This window comes from Notothenia rossii, assembly GCF_949606895.1.
Source record: "Notothenia rossii genome assembly, chromosome: 9".
NCBI lineage: Eukaryota > Metazoa > Chordata > Actinopteri > Perciformes > Nototheniidae > Notothenia > Notothenia rossii.
This window is the reverse complement of record NC_136907.1, coordinates 30,965,605-30,981,426: the sequence shown is the minus strand read 5'-3', so window position 1 is coordinate 30,981,426 and position 15,822 is coordinate 30,965,605. Positions and strand designations below refer to the sequence as shown.

The 15,822-nt window shown below is 42.3% G+C and overlaps 1 protein-coding gene across 2 annotated transcripts in view; it reads left to right on the top strand.

Moving 5' to 3' along the window:
* The window catches only part of uvrag (UV radiation resistance associated gene), a 138,704-nt gene that overhangs the window by 34,442 nt on the left and 88,440 nt on the right, over positions 1 to 15,822 (top strand). For both annotated transcript variants that reach the window (XM_079651266.1, XM_079651267.1), the window contains 2 exons: positions 11,436 to 11,520; positions 14,836 to 14,923. In XM_079651266.1, coding sequence (XP_079507392.1) covers positions 11,436 to 11,520; positions 14,836 to 14,923 — 173 coding nt within the window. The remainder of the gene's footprint in view (positions 1 to 11,435; positions 11,521 to 14,835; positions 14,924 to 15,822) is intronic.

The following is a 15,822-nucleotide window of genomic DNA, read 5'->3' as shown; positions in this document are numbered from 1 at the left end:
CATGAGCAAGTCACTCTTATCAACCTGTCCTTCCCAGGAAACTGTCCCTTCTCAAAAGACGTGGCCCCGAAAACCCAAACACACAGTTGTGGTTCTGTAGGTGTGTGCGTCCACATGTGAGCCAGCATATAAAGATGAGGCAAAAGCTGTGTGTCTGTGTTCATTTGTTCTTTGCCATCCTGGACATTGTTAGCATAGCTCTGAAAAGCATCAGCAGTGGATATCATCCTGATGACAGGTTAATGACTAGCTGTTCTATGCACTCTGATTTACTGTAAAGGCAGCGAAATCATAGCAGGGGTGTAGACTCAAAGAAAAGAAAAGCTGTTGTTTTTCACTTCTCTTGCAAACGCACACACGCTAAGTCCACTGAATGCCTTTTACATAATCCATAACAGAGGACATAGGAGCATGACCGCATTTCTTTTCCTTCTTTACGACTGTGAATTTAAAATACAAGTATTTCTCTCTTCCTCCAGATTGAATGACTTTGGTTTTGGTGGGGTCACACTCTTGTCACAATTTCCTCCAGTCTAATTTCCCTCCTCCCACCTGAAGCAGATGACATAAATCAGGTCTGAGAACAGTGTTTATTGTGCTTGGTAACGGTAGTTATTCTCACGCACTGAACAGAGACAGAGCTCCAGACCAATAAATGTCAGTGCTTGGGTTTCTTAAGTGTAAGGAACACAGATTTGTGAAGGTATGGTGTGAGGAGGTATTTGTCACCTTAGAGAGAAGGTCTCATATTGAAGCTATCATCATTAGGGCTCCTTTAGCAGCAGCTTTACGCCGTATGTCCCTCAGCTGGCTGCCGTTTCTCTGAGAATAAGAGTTGACAGCCACTACAGTCCATCACTCTGCATAATGACGCACTAGCATGTCTTTCTACATTTCTCTTGCTTTTTATTAACCCCCCCATCATCCAAATCTGTCTCTTTGTCACAGCAAAACCTTCCCTCCCAAAGTATGGACATAGCCTTGAACTTCCATAATGCACTTCTCCCCAGACGCTTGTCTAGTTGATTCTTTTAAAACCGTTTTACAGTTCTCTTTAGCTCACTTAATGGCTAATGATACTGTGTTGCTCTGTTTTGAGTTGATGGTGTTCATTCCAATTTTTATAATTGTACACAGCTGCATTGAATGCTGAATGTCTTGCAGATCACTCGATACACATGTTGCAAAGTCAAACTGAACACCACCATGCTTTGTAATAAACAGTTTGTTAGTTTACAGTTTTTAATGTGAGACCGATAACATGAGCCTTTTGAAAGACATTTGATATGGCATTTCTCATGAACATTTTGCCGTGTAATTTAGAACGATGGGTGTTTCTTAATAGCTTCAGTGATCAGTTGTGTCTTGTTACTGATTAAAAGGACCACAGAGGGTAAATATTTTGACAAGAAAGCCTTCACCTCTCCAGCCTTTGCACTGTTTGCATTATCCACAACAGGACCTGTAGTCAGGATCAGTGGAACATGTTCTTAGGAATACCTCCAAGTCCAAGCAGGAACACTTCAGGTCATTATGGACAAACTCAGAAACCAATGGTGCTCCATTTTGCAGTTTGATTTCTTTCAAAATCTCCCAGTAGCTTAAGATTTCCTTTTTGATAAAGCTTATAGTGAGGGCTGGTTCAAGTCAAGCCTGAGCCACCAAAACTGTGATTCTGATCCACAACAGGGACATTTACGTTATTACAACAGCAGGAGTGGAGTGCACCAGCTGGGCGTAACTCTACGTCCGACATAGAACCGAAGGTTAAAACCAAACTAAAGTTATGACTAGTGCACCACATAGACTTAAGCCCTGTATGCATTGCGCCCAGGTGTAACTTTTACGCCTAGTATGGAGCAGGCGTAAATCGGAAAGACAGACTAGTATCCATAGTAACGTAAAACGGGCAAGAAGGAAAATAACTATGGCAGTGCGTCTTGTTTACATGTTGTAACAACGAAAGGGCATTAAGAAGAGAGAGTCGTCCGTGATCGAACAAACCCACTGGACATCTATTCAGTGAGCTGATAGAGAGGTATCGTTTCGGCAGACAAGCCCTTTTTGATTTAATCGAGGAGATCTCCCTTCAACAACAGAACGGATCAGACAGAAACGCTGCGCTCTCCCCAACCTTAAACATAAAAACATAAACAGAACAACAGCATCATTACAGGGATTTACAATTGACATAACTATCCACATGAACAGGTACCAACAGCTTCCGATTGAGTAGCATCTAACCGAGCTTAAAAACATTTAGTGTCACCAGATTGCTCAGTTTCCATTTCAATTGCAGACTATTCCAAGATATTGGAGCTGCGCATCTAAATGCCATCTTCCCAAAGACAGTCCTAGCAGTTGGCACATTTAATAAAACCACAGCATGCGATCTCAGGCAGTAGCCTTACAATTCGCGTGAGATCAGGGAGCAGATGTAGGATGGAAGTTTCCCTAACATGGCTTTGTATATAAAAATGTACCAGTGACTGAGCCTCCGTACAGTTAGCGAAGGCAAACCTGCCCTTGCATACAGGGTACAGTGATGGATTAATGCCTTACAGTTTGTCACAAATCTCAGTGCGCTGTGATACGCAGCATCTAACTTGATCAGGTAATTGGCAGGTGCATTCATATAAATCAAACCACCATAGTCCAGCACAGGTAAAAAGGTCACAGTGACTAGCCTTTTCCTGGCCTCATGCGAGAAACAGGACTTGTTCCTGTAGAAGAAACCTAGCCTAACCCTCAGTTTTTTAAGCAGGTTATTGACATGAAGTTTAAAAGTGAGACAATCATCAAGCCAGATACCAAGGTGTTTGTAACAGGTAACCAGTTCAAGTTTTATTCCTTGCGTAGTTACAATATCTAAAACAGGCTCTGGTGTCTTTTTAGCTTTTGAAAAGAGCATTACCTTGGTTTTATCAACATTTAAAAGAAGCTTTAGTTCAGAGAGCTGAGTCTGAATAATGTTAAAAACAGCCTGTTAACACCAGCCTCCTTAATGGAGGGACCTGCACAATACATCACGGTATCGTCCGCATAAAAATGTAAGGTTGCTCCATCGACATTTTCACCTAAACTATTGATGTAGATGGAGAATAAAAGTGGACCTAAAACAGAACCTTGAGGAACACCATTAGTAATGTTTAACCACTCAGAAGACAGCCCATCAAAATGAACACATTGGGACCTTTCAGAGAGGTAGTTCACAAACCACCCTACTACATGGCTGGATATGCCAATACTGAGTAGCCTCTGCTTTAAGAATCGATGATCGACTGTATCAAACGCTTTGGACAGGTCAATAAATAAAGAGCTGCACAACTCTGCTTATTATCTAAAATACTCGCCACATCATTCACCACTTTAATTGTGGCAGTGATGGTGCTATGTTGCTTTCTGAAGCCTGACTGATGTTTAGACAGGATGTCATTTGTACATAAAAACACCTTTACCTGCTCATTCACTAGGCGTTCAAGAACCTTAGCAAGAACTGATAATTAAGAGATGAGCCTATAATTATTTAATAATTATTTGACTTCCACAATTTTGGAATTGTGTTTGTGCTGAGGGAGAGGTTAAAAAGAGTAGTGAGAGGTGGAGCAATAAAATCTGCAGCTATCTTTAAAAATAAAGGTTCTACGTTGTCCGGGCCGGCCAGTTTCTTAGGATCTAACTTGGTTAAAGCTTCACGAACAACATCAACAGTAAAAGGAGTAAAAATAAAAGGGCTTTCCAAAACACGTTTTTCAGAGTCACAGACTGTGGTGTTCACAGAAGCAGAGTTAGTGACGGAATCAAACAGAGAGCCACAGGACACAAAATGCTTAATAAAGCAATTTAACATAGTAGCCCTGTCCGATATAATGCCAGATGCTGTGGTAATGCACGGAGGTAGCTCATTACGGATATCACCGGTGGATATCGATTTTATGGCTTTCCAAAACGTTCCAGGATTATTCAGGTTCTTTGTGGTAACTGACAGATAATACTTAGACTTAGCACTCTTTATTTGTGATGTGAAGCTATTTCTTAGCTGCCTAAAGTGCAGCCATTCTACCTCTGAGCCTGATTTCCTAGCCTTTGCCCAGGCCTTGTTTCTCTCATGTAAGAGACTATATAATTCAGCAGAAAACCAAGGATTGTCTCGTCCCTTCACTCTAAATGTACGCAGGGGTGCATGTCTATCTATAATTTCCATAAAACCAAGATAAAAATAAGACCATGCAGTTTCTACATCAGCACACAGATCAATTTTACCCCAATCAAAATCAAATAGATCATGTACAAAACCCTGCTCCACAAAATGTTTTTTGTCTTTCTTACTGATAATGTGAGGTTTACCCTTTTGGACTTTTGTGTCCCTAATTGTCCCTACAACACAGTGATCACTCAGACCATTTACAAATACTCCCACAGATGAGTATTTATGGGGAACATTAGTTAAAATGAGATCAATTAGGGAGGATTTATTAGGGGTCTTAATGTTAGGGCGAGTAGGACTGTCTGTATCTCTCTGAATGTTACTCAGATCATAAAGGCTTTTAAAATCCTCTGACACAGAAGTTAACCAGTCCCAATTAAAATCACCAAGCAGCACTATTTCCTTGTAGTCAAGTTGAGATAAAAGTTTTGCCAATGAATATAAAGAGTCCTTGACAGCTGAGGGTGGTCTGTAGCAGCCCACCACCATGACCTGTTGACCCTTTGCTACTTCGATATTTAAGGCTAAAAATTCTAGGTGTTTACTAATAGATTTGGAAACCATCTCCACATGAACGATCTCTTTCTCCACCAGTTCACGCTGTAGCTCTGTAAAATCCCTCTTTCTTTTTCGGGGTGTGGGCGTCATTTTTCTCTTCTTTTGGTTTCCGTTATCCATGACTTTGTTATCCAAGTCTTAGCTTGCTCTGAATGGAGGAGTTTGAGTGTTAAATTATGTAGACGTGTGTTGCTTGGCAACAATTACTGTTTCGCGTGTATTCACGTGGACACGCATCTTAAGACCAGGCGCAGCTACGACCGAGACTAGTCAGGCTTGGTGCACTCGGTGTAAATTCGAATCACTAAGTCGGACGTAGCTAAGCCCGACGTTAGAGTTAAGACCTACTTTTTTACGCCCAGCTGGTGCACTCCACTCGAAGTCTAGTGCAGATAAAGTAAAGAGGATGGACTTACATAATATATTAAAACAATTAAGCACATGTTATTAATAATAAAAAACACATTAAGTAAAAATAAATAACAGATAAGTAAACCATTGTGAAAAACAATCTAAGTAGCCTTATATATTTGTGTTTATTATAAGTGACCATCTAAAATGATAGAAGTAGCTGGTACTATTTATTGTATCTAGTTCTGCTGCTATAGGCTTAGGCTGTTGGGGGACTTTGACCTCTCACCTTTTCCCTCTCTTCCCCCATTTCTCTCATCATCAGATTCACCAGTAAGGCCACAACCCAGCGCTCATGGTTAATATACACATAGGGTGTCAAATGTTGCATGTTGGCTGACGTGGTTTATGCCACGCTTTGTCTGTCCATACCCTGATAACAACTGGAACAGGTTAGCGGGATGAAAGGATGAGAAGATGGATAGAACAGATAGAACAGAGCTGGGCATTACATGAAAGCAAGAGAGCAATACAGGCCTACGCAGTTGGGGTTTTGGATGGCCTTTCTGATCCCTGTCTCTAATCTGATGGACTACCTTTTTATTTTCTTCCTCCCGTCGTCTCCATCAAGATATCTCTTTACACCCGTATAGTGTCAGTTCAGGCAGCATAGCATGTAAGTGAAAGTATGTGATAAAAAGCAGCTGATCTATCTGATTACATGTGATTTGATCATCTTAAATGCTCAAAACTCACTTTTCTGCCAAATGCTGTCATACTATCAAGTTTTTGGACAATGTTAGGACATTTTGAAATACTTTCTTGCCTTTCACTATAAGAATGCAGGTAAACATCAGGTTAAGTTATTAAGAAGTACACTGGAAACAGCAATAATTTCATATGTAAAAGAATCATTTAGCAATGTTCTGTCTGGTTCCTCATCGATTCCTAAGAGAGGTTTGAACCTTCTATGCATACTTCTAAATTGCTGGTTACACAAAAGCGTCAAGCAATGAGTGCAGGGGTTTGGATATAGTAGACGACTGTTTGTGGTTTCACACAAAATCTTACCTTTCATTCCTGTTTTTTTTTGCTTCCAACATAATTAAACATTGCACTTCTATAACATTATTGGACTCACAATTAGACAGTTATTAAGAAAATATCAAAGTCAACTTTATTGTCAATCTTCCAGTTTATGTGTACAGACAGAGTTTTCCACAATCCCGAATATAAAAACAAATGTATATAAAAATATGTGTGCAAATATGTGTATATATATATACAGAATCAAAGACACATTTGTACATGTGCACACATTAAGACCTAAATAAAAATTCAGCAATCAATATATACAAAATAACAGTCACTTCAATATTTGAGAATGTACATTAGTGCAATATTGTCCATAGAATTTGCAAAATATTAGTGCAAGATTGTCCATAGAATGTGGATTATTGCCAGATTGTCCATAGTATGTGGATTATTGCCAGATTGTCCATAGCAGCGTAAAAGTGTCAAGGCCGATAAAGCAGGACCCATTTTTGGAAAGTTTTGCCAAACATTTTGAGTTATTCTTGCTAAAACTCAAGCCACTAGCCTTAAGGCTTAACTCCACATCCCTCTATTTGTATTCCTCCAATCCTGGTGACAGCCAAGGTGGGAGGCATTATTTCTTCAAGTTTTTTGTGTGTACATCTGTACATTTTATTTTGGTGAACATGAATTTGGGACAAGCAGCCCCATGGGTTAATTCAATATAAATTCAGTCAAATTTACAATATGTTGAATTTATGAAGTGTTGATATGGATGTAAACTGCCATGGCGTAAGAATTTAACCTTGAGCAGTTATTTTAGTTTTCATTTCTGACTTGGTTGAAGCATTCAGCTCCAACCGATGCTGACATCACTTGAAGTAATAAATCAGACTTTGTGCAACTCCCTATGGAGCCACAAAAAAAACAGTTTATTTCGAAAATTCCTTAGTCCTCTCTAGCCCTGTAAACAGATTTTAATATGTTTCTTTCCTCACCAACTTCCTCCTGCTCTTCCTGGTGGATCATTCAGCCCTCTCAGTTAACCCTGAATACTATGCAGTCCTTAGTGCATGTTAACTTAGACCCCCGAGAAGTATCCCTATCACTAAACCAAGCAGCCTCTGTGTTCACCTTTCTGTGGAGGATCAGTAACTTAACAACACCAAGCACTTCCTGTTCATTGACCAGCCATTACGGGGAAATCCTGATAACCAATGTTTATATTTACAGTCTGATATTAAAGAATGTGTTTTTTGGCTTTGATAGCTTTGCATGAAGGCACTGTTCTTTCTACGCCACCATATTAATATACAGTTTGTACAACTCGGTAATCACAAGTCACAAGAAAATGCTATTTCACTGGGTGTCCCCCAGTGGTCAGTACTGGGTCCACTCCTATTCATCACATATCTCCTCCCCCTGGGCACAATCCTCCGTCACCATGAGGTTCATTTTCACTGCTACGCCAACGACACACAGGTCTACATTTTATCCAAACCCACTATTGCCCTGCCCCCCACCTCCCTCACCACCTGCCTTGAGGACATCAGGAGCAGGATGAATTTCCTGAAGCTTATAGTAGCAAAACTGAGGCCCTGCTCATCGGCTCCAAATCCACCCTCACCAAGTCATAAAACACCCCAGCACCAAACATCATCATTGACGGCTTCCCCATACCATTCACTGCCCAAGTGAAAAGCCTCGGTGTCATTCTGGACGGCTCCCTCTCATTCGCACCACACATTAAAAACATCACCCACGCTGCCTTCTTCCATCTTCGGAACATCTCCAGACTCCGCTCATCTCTGTCCCAACCCAGCACTGAAATCCTGGTCCACTCATTCGTCACATCCCAGATTGATTACTGCAATGCACTTCTGACTGGCCTTCCCATCTAACTCATTAATAGACTGCAAATAATCCAGAACTCTGCTGCCCGGATCATCACCCGCACCAACTAATCCGACCACATCACCCCCATTCTCACTCAGCTACATTGGCTTCCTGTACGCTACCGTATTGAATACAACAATCTTCTACTCACTTATAAAGCTCTCCACAACCTTGCCCCCATCTACATCACCGACCTCCTTCAGGAGTACACCCCCTCCCGCACCCTCCGCTCTTCGTCCGTAGGACTTCTCACCGTCCCAAGCTCTCGCCTCAGCACCATGGGTGCTCGAGCTTTCAGCTGCTCGGCTCCCAGACTCTGGAACTCCCTGCCACTACACATCCGACAGTCTGATTCCATAACAACATTCAAAACCCAACTCAAAACCCACCTGTTCAAACTGGCATTTTCTTTATAATAATAATAATAATAATAATAACTTGAATTTATACAGCGCCTTTCATAACCTCAAGGTCGCTTTACAAAGAAACATACAAGGACAAGACATAAAACATAAACATAAAACAGGGGGCAGAAATGGAAGTGTAAGTGGAGGGGGGGGGAAGTGAGTTATTGTTGGAAGGCGATGTTGAACAGTTGAGTTTTAAGGGTTGATTTGAAGATGTTGAGAGAAGGGGTGTTGCGGATTTCTGCAGGGAGGGAGTTCCAGAGGGTGGGGGCAGCGACACTGAAGGCACGGTCCCCGAAGGTGCGGAGGCGTGAATGGGGAATGGAGAACAGGCCGGAGTCTGAGGATCGAAGGGTGTGGGAAGGGATGTATGGGTGGAGAAGATCTGTGAGGTACTGAGGGGAGAGGGCATGGAGGGATTTGTAGGTGAGGAGGAGGAGTTTGTAGGTGATGCAGGACTTGACCGGGAGCCAGTGGAGGTTGAATAGAGTGGGGGTGATGTGCTGCCAGGGCTTGGTGCGTGTGAGAACCCTGGCAGCTGAGTTCTGTATGTACTGGAGCCTGTTCAGGGTTTTGCTGGGAACCCCGGACAGTAGTCCGTTACAATAGTCCAGGCGTGAGGTGATGAAACAATGTATCAGCTTCTCAGCAACAAAGTCGGAAAGTGATGGCTGGAGTCTTGAAATATTTCTGAGGTGGAAGAAGGCTGATTCTGAAACGGATTTGATGTGGTTTTGAAATGAGATGGTTGAATTCAAGACAACACCAAGGTTGCGGACCTGAGGGGATGGTGGAGATGATGGAACCGTCGATGTTGAGGAGCAGATCTCCAACCTTCCCGAGCAGTGCCTTGGGGGCCACAACCATGAGCTCAGTTTTATCACTGTTTAGTTTGAGTAGGTTGGTGGTCATCCAGGTTTTAATTTCGTGTAGGCAGTTGATTAGTGACTGAGGGGGGAGATGGGCAGAAGGTTTTGTGCTGATGTACAGTTGGGTGTAATCGGCATAGGAGTGGAAACAGAGACCATGGCTGCGGATGATATCACCAATCGGAAGGATGTATATTGTGAATAAAAGGGGACCGAGCACCGAGCCTTGGGGGACTCCATGGTTGACAGAGGCACAGGGGGAGCTGCAGCCAGCGTGTGTGACAAACTGTGTCCGCTCCGAGAGGTATGAGTGGAAGAAGGAGAGGGCGGAGTCAGTGAGGCCAAGGAGTTCAGACAGGCGGGTGAGGAGGATATTATGGGAGATGGTGTAAAAGGCTGCAGAGAGGTCAAGGAGAATTAGTGTAGTGATGGAGCCTGAGTCAGCTGCGATGAGGAGGTCATTGGTGATTTTGATCAGGGCAGTCTCGGTGCTGTGGTGGGTCCGGTAGGCAGATTGAAAGGGTTCATAGAGCTCATGGTTGGACATGTGATGGTGGAGTTGGTCGGCAACTGCTCTTTCCAAGATTTTACTAAGGAAGGGAAGGTTGGAGATTGGCCGGTAGTTGTTGAGGTCAGTTGGGTCAAGTCCGGGTTTCTTCAGAATATGGGTGACTGAGGCGGTTTTGAAGGATGTCGTGTAGATGCCAGTTAGCAGGGAGGAGTTAATGATGTCCATGATGGTGGGCAGAACAGTGTGTAATGTTGCCTTTACTAGGACAGTGGGCATGGGGTCCAGAGAGCAGGTGGAGGGCTTGGCCTTATAGATCAGCTTAGCCACCTGGACAGCATCCACAGGGGCGAAAGCAGAGAGGTGGCAGTATGAGGAGCGTGCAGTTGGAGCAGCGGCGCTTGGAGTACGAGCTGTGTGAGGAGCAGGGGGGACAGGTGCGCTAAGCTGCAAGTGGATGGAATTCACTTTGGCCTGGAAGAAATCCAGGAAGTCCGAGCAGAGGTCACGAGAACCAGGAGGTTGTGGGGCAGCAATGAGGCGGAGTAAACTATTTATTGTTGAAAACAGTACCGTGTCCTTTTGTGTCCTTCTGTAGTCCATTTCCTGTTGTTTGTCTTGTTTTACCCCGGCTGATATTTCACTAAATCCACTGTTTTAATTGTTCCCTATATTGTCCCTATGCCCTGTAAGGAGTCCTTGGGTGCTATGAAAGGCACCCCCCCAAATAAAATGTATTATTATATTATTATTATTATTATTATTATTATAATATTCCCCATCCACAGTCCTTTAGCTGTGGCACCACATTGTCAGCCTCACAGTGATTTGAGTGGTTGAGTTCTTATTCAGGAATCCACAGGTTTCAATAATGATCACTGTCCATGTGATTTTGCCTTTTACAGCTTTCAACACAGAAAGGCTCAACTTAATGAGCTTGTGGACAAAAAAGCAAAGAAGAATATGTAGGAATTATATTATTTACTTACAATGGGGACTGTGTGTAATAACTGCGGCAAAACAGAACAAATTAAAGTAGTGCTAGGATTGAAATCGTGTTGTGTTTTGTACACCTATTTATTCATTTTTTCAAAAAATAAATAAGGATTTTAATGTGCCATACCTCTTGTTTGTCTAAACTGTTAATCCATAACCTTTTGGTGTGTTGCTTACTGTATGTGTTCCATCCTGTGTTGCTGTATGAAGACAGATTAGAGAAATATTCTGACGACCCTAAATTATACTTTGCTTCTCTTCGGTTTTCTGCTACACTGAGGTATTGTGAGCTTGCCAATACTGCAGTGACACAACTTCCCCAAGCTCTATCATCACCATTTCTTATCTGTCGGATTTTAGTTATTTGCCCAGCTCTATATCTACCGAGTCTGACAAATCCTATAATTTGCATACATATGTTGTTTGGTTTTATGTGGTGTTAGAAGGAAATAGGTTTTGGCCTGATCAAAAGAGCTGTTTGATCTTGTATTAGTTTAACAGTGGATGGCAGTCACCCAAACAAAAGCCCACCTGGCTGTTCAGATGCAGAAGAACAGAAAAGAACACACACCTCATAATTTACCTTTTTCCCCCCCCGTCTCTATCAGAGGAAGCATTCTCCGCTCAACACGGAGGTCTGAAGGAGAAGAGAGAATCTTTAACCAAGCTGCAGAAGGAATGCACTGCCAAGAGGTATGTGTGAACCTGTTATTAGCTTTTGCTTTATGTCTGCAAAGAAAACACACTTTCTAAACGCAATCATCTCCAGACATTAACCAGAGCCCAGTAGATGATGAGACCCAAAGTGATGCGCAGTCCTATTGAATTGTGATGGGGCCTTACCCTGCTCCCTGTCTCCCACCATCCTCTTTCAAAACAACACCATGTTTTCGCGGCTGGCGCTGCCTATTTATGTGTTCTCAACAGAGAGTTTGCACATTGTGCTTAAAAGCCTATTGGCCTGTGTTTGCCTTGGCCTGCGGGAAGACGTGTTCGGAGGTTGTCGACCCTGGATACAGCTTTGTTTGTCTGAGAAGTACCTGGCAGTCACAGAGGCTAAACCAGAGCCCCACGAAGGCGAGCAGGGGCCAAGATACCTAGCAAACAGGAAATTAACACCGACATTTGTACATCTGCCTTGCATCCATTCCTTGGAAATATCAGTGTTGTAAGGTTTTTTTTACTTTCAGTGAGGGAAAAGTTATGCTGAGCATGCACAGCATTATCAGCCTATCCACATTCCCGTTTAATATCTCACGGCTGCAGTTGAACAACTTATCTCACACAATTGGGGCTAAAAGGCATCAGTTAGTTAAACATCTTTAATTGTTGAAGCTGTAGTTGTTGAGTGTACTTTTGGGAAACAAGAAAGGACTCTACTTTGAATCTCTAGATCCCATAACATGCTTTAAGTGTAAAACTTGAAGTAAATTAACTAAAGTACTTTTCTTTTTTACAATGAAATGTGAAACTTAAATTTAATAGAAGTAAAATAATACTACTTTATAGTTCTATTTCGTAACATTCATTTAGGACTTTTGCGGATGTATATGAAGAAATTAACCTATAATAAGCTTATCAAATGCTGCCTTGTTAAGGGTTAAACCAGTAGTTACCAACCTATATTGGCTCTGTAATGGTAAATTGTAATTCAACCCCCTCAAACAGCTTTTACATATACAAGTCATCATTCTCCCATTCACACTGAGGTGAGGTATAGGCTGGCTCACCTGCTCTTGGAGACACTCACACACATTGGCACACCGTTGACCATGCCGTCGGGAGCAATTTGGGGTTAAGTGTCTTGCCCAAGGATACATCAGCATGTTAATTGCAGTGGCTGGGATCGAACCTCCAACTTTCTAATTGTTAGATGACCCCACTCACAGACATAGTCACTTGTAAACCCTTTCAGTAACGCAATGTCTACTGCGTCGACCATTGTCATGTTTTAGATCTCAATTAGTTGTTGGCTCTTCCAAAGATCTCCCCTCTAAACTTCTCAGGTGTTTTTTTTTATAAACTGTTTGAATTGGAGTAAAAAATGTTTTATAAGCACCCAAACAAGGGTGGTATGGAACTTCTCACCTGACTCTTTGCCAGAAGGTATACAGTAAATGTTCTTTTTTTACCAAAATGTTGATCTCCCCCTATTTTAGTAACGGTGTTTTCACCTTGGGACACATTAAGATGAGGCATTTCAGATCTGGACAGATTTGTTAAGTCAAATCAAACATTCATTACACACCCATCTGTCTTCGCTTTTACAGAGAGTTCTCTAGGAAATGGAAATTATAAGAGCCTACTAACCACAGTCAAAGCCTAAAAGGATATTTGCGTGTAAGGCGAGGAGAATGGATGGCAGGGGGCATCACATTCAATAACCATTTACAATCCCTTTTTGTCTGCATGAAATGATGGGCTATTACCCATAAGTAGTGGTGTAAGTATTGTAGAGGACATCCACACACTATTCATCCAAAGCAGCCCATCTGTGTTCTGGAAGTAACTATGTTAGCTGCAGAGATGTAAAATATGTTTTAATTTGGGAAGTTTCAAAAACGCAAATACTAGATTAATTGAACAAAACTAGAAAACCCTGGCTCTGAGGTTATTCTTTTATATTTGAAACAAGGGTAGGCCAATTTATTATTATCTCCACACAGGTCTGAAATTATTTGGTAATTATAGTATATCTTAATGATTTTCATGTAAATACACCTTTGGGTTCTGTCGTGGTCAAACAACACAGCGTGCAAACCACTTAATTTCAAGTACACACAGAGCTCAGTACTCACTGCACGATACTTTACAAGTTAACCTGAACGACTAATAATGACTGTTCTAGTATGGATATAAAATTACTAGTAAATCGGTATTTTACAGTAAAGTTGCACTAAGCTGGCTCTCCAATAAGTAACTACGCTTTCATCAATACAAAGACCTATAAGGACTACATCTGAGTGGCTCCTGCTCCTGGGGTTAATGAGCGTCGACCAATCAGAGGGTCAGTGGTTCAATCCTGAGCCTGTCAAAGTGTCCTTGGGCAAGACACTTAGACTGGAGCCACACGAGAACGGTAACGCAAACGAACCGAATTCGATATCAAAAAAGTCTTCCGTCCACACGCACCAGAAACGTGTCCGTTCACACGAGACCGCTCGAAAGCGCTGGAGACGCTGTAGTACATATGCCGGGCCTGTAAGTGGCGCTGTACTTCTGCAACAAAATACACCAAAAGCAGCGAAGAAGACTTCCCGCGCATGGTTGCCATGGTTGCCCTTCTGTTTATTCTCCGCTGTGGATGGCGCTCTGGCTCTTTTTCTCCCTCCCCGAGGCAAGTGTTTGCTCCTGCGTAAATCTCTCCGTTAGTCCACCAGCAGATGGAAAACACTCACACCGCCTCTTCCATGGGACGAGGGAACCGTGCGGCAGAGTTTCCGTTATAATTTTTCGCCGTTAAAGTTTAAATCTTCCGGACAAAATTTGAAAAGTGCCGGTCAGAGGTCTTCTTTTTTTTATTTATTGAGCTTTAAAAAAAATTGATAACAACTCTATATAATAATATAAGAATTATAAATGGAGCCTCTCTTTTCCTCCCCCTCTTCTGAGAGCCCAGCAGCTGATCTGAGCAGGAGAGGCGGAGCTATTGCTTCATCGTTATCAGAAAAATCGTATTGGGCATAGACACGGAGCCGTTTGGCCCCCCACATCGTTGCGTCCCAGAATCTATCCACCCGTTATGTGTTATGTGAAAATAAGGATTCAAGTCAAGAGATTGTCTTTGATCTGTCCATCATAAATCTATTAAGTTCATAGTGGGACCCTGTGGAGCAGCCATCAGCAGTTTCACTTCCACTTCCTCCTATCACTTTCAACAAAACTGCGTCACCTACCTTCTCATCTCTGCTCTGCCTTTAGTCCCCCCTCTGAATGTCCTCCTCTCGTAGCTACAGCGCGTGTCTCCTCCTGCTGCCGGTTACTCACTGTGTCGTATTGTCTCCCCAGAGAGCAGTTCCTCAAGTCCAACGCCCAGCTCACCTTCCGCTGTCGGCAGCTCCTCTCTGAGCTCTCCTACATCTACCCCATTGATGTGGTGAGTTGAAACTGGTGGTACACTGCTGCACAACACACTGTTGACAGGGCAACTACAAGAATAATCTGGTCCCAGCACCACGGCTTTGATCAGGCAGAAAGGGTGCAGATACTGTGTTGCATTCACAACAGTTCAAAGGAATGCTGTGAGTGTTATTTCTACTGCAGTGTTTTAGGAGATAATCCGGAGGCATCAGCTTTCTGTTTCACGGGCCTCTCTGATAAATATGACAGTCCTTTTTAGTATATATTTTCAATTTTTTTCTCTCAAACTAGGTATGAAATGAATGAACCAAATGTCAAAAATTACACAGGAAAAGTGACAGGGTTACAAGTAGCTATAATTTGATCATCGAGAAAAGCTCATGAAGTCATAACTGCTGAACGATATGTGGAAAGAAGGCTCTATAGAGCGCTCTGCTAAACATGAGCCTGGCATTGCTCTTATTCTCTTCGATTAATGATGAATAATAGGCTGCTCTGGCAGTACCAGAGCATTCTTTTGTTTATTAAGATTATCCAGCTAAAATAAATGAGATTCTTCCAGATTAGTGGAACTCCTTTCAAGTTGCCTCAACTTTATGGAACCTTCTTCTTTTTTCTTTTTTTTTAGTGGAGCGGCATTTGCAGCCAGACTCTAGCACTGTCAACAACATGATCAATTTAGAGGGACTAAAGTTAGCGTAGGAGATCCCCGGTACACTGACACATGTATTGACTTGAACAGATAGAATCTCTAACTGTCAGATAGGTACATTTTGATTAAAGCCAATCGAATATAATGATGGGCTAAATGCCATATTAAGGCTATTATTTTGCATGACACGACACACAATGATGGAATAATTGAAAATCAGTGCCTCTGCCAAAGCTGGTGTTCCAGGTTTCATCCTGTCTGCT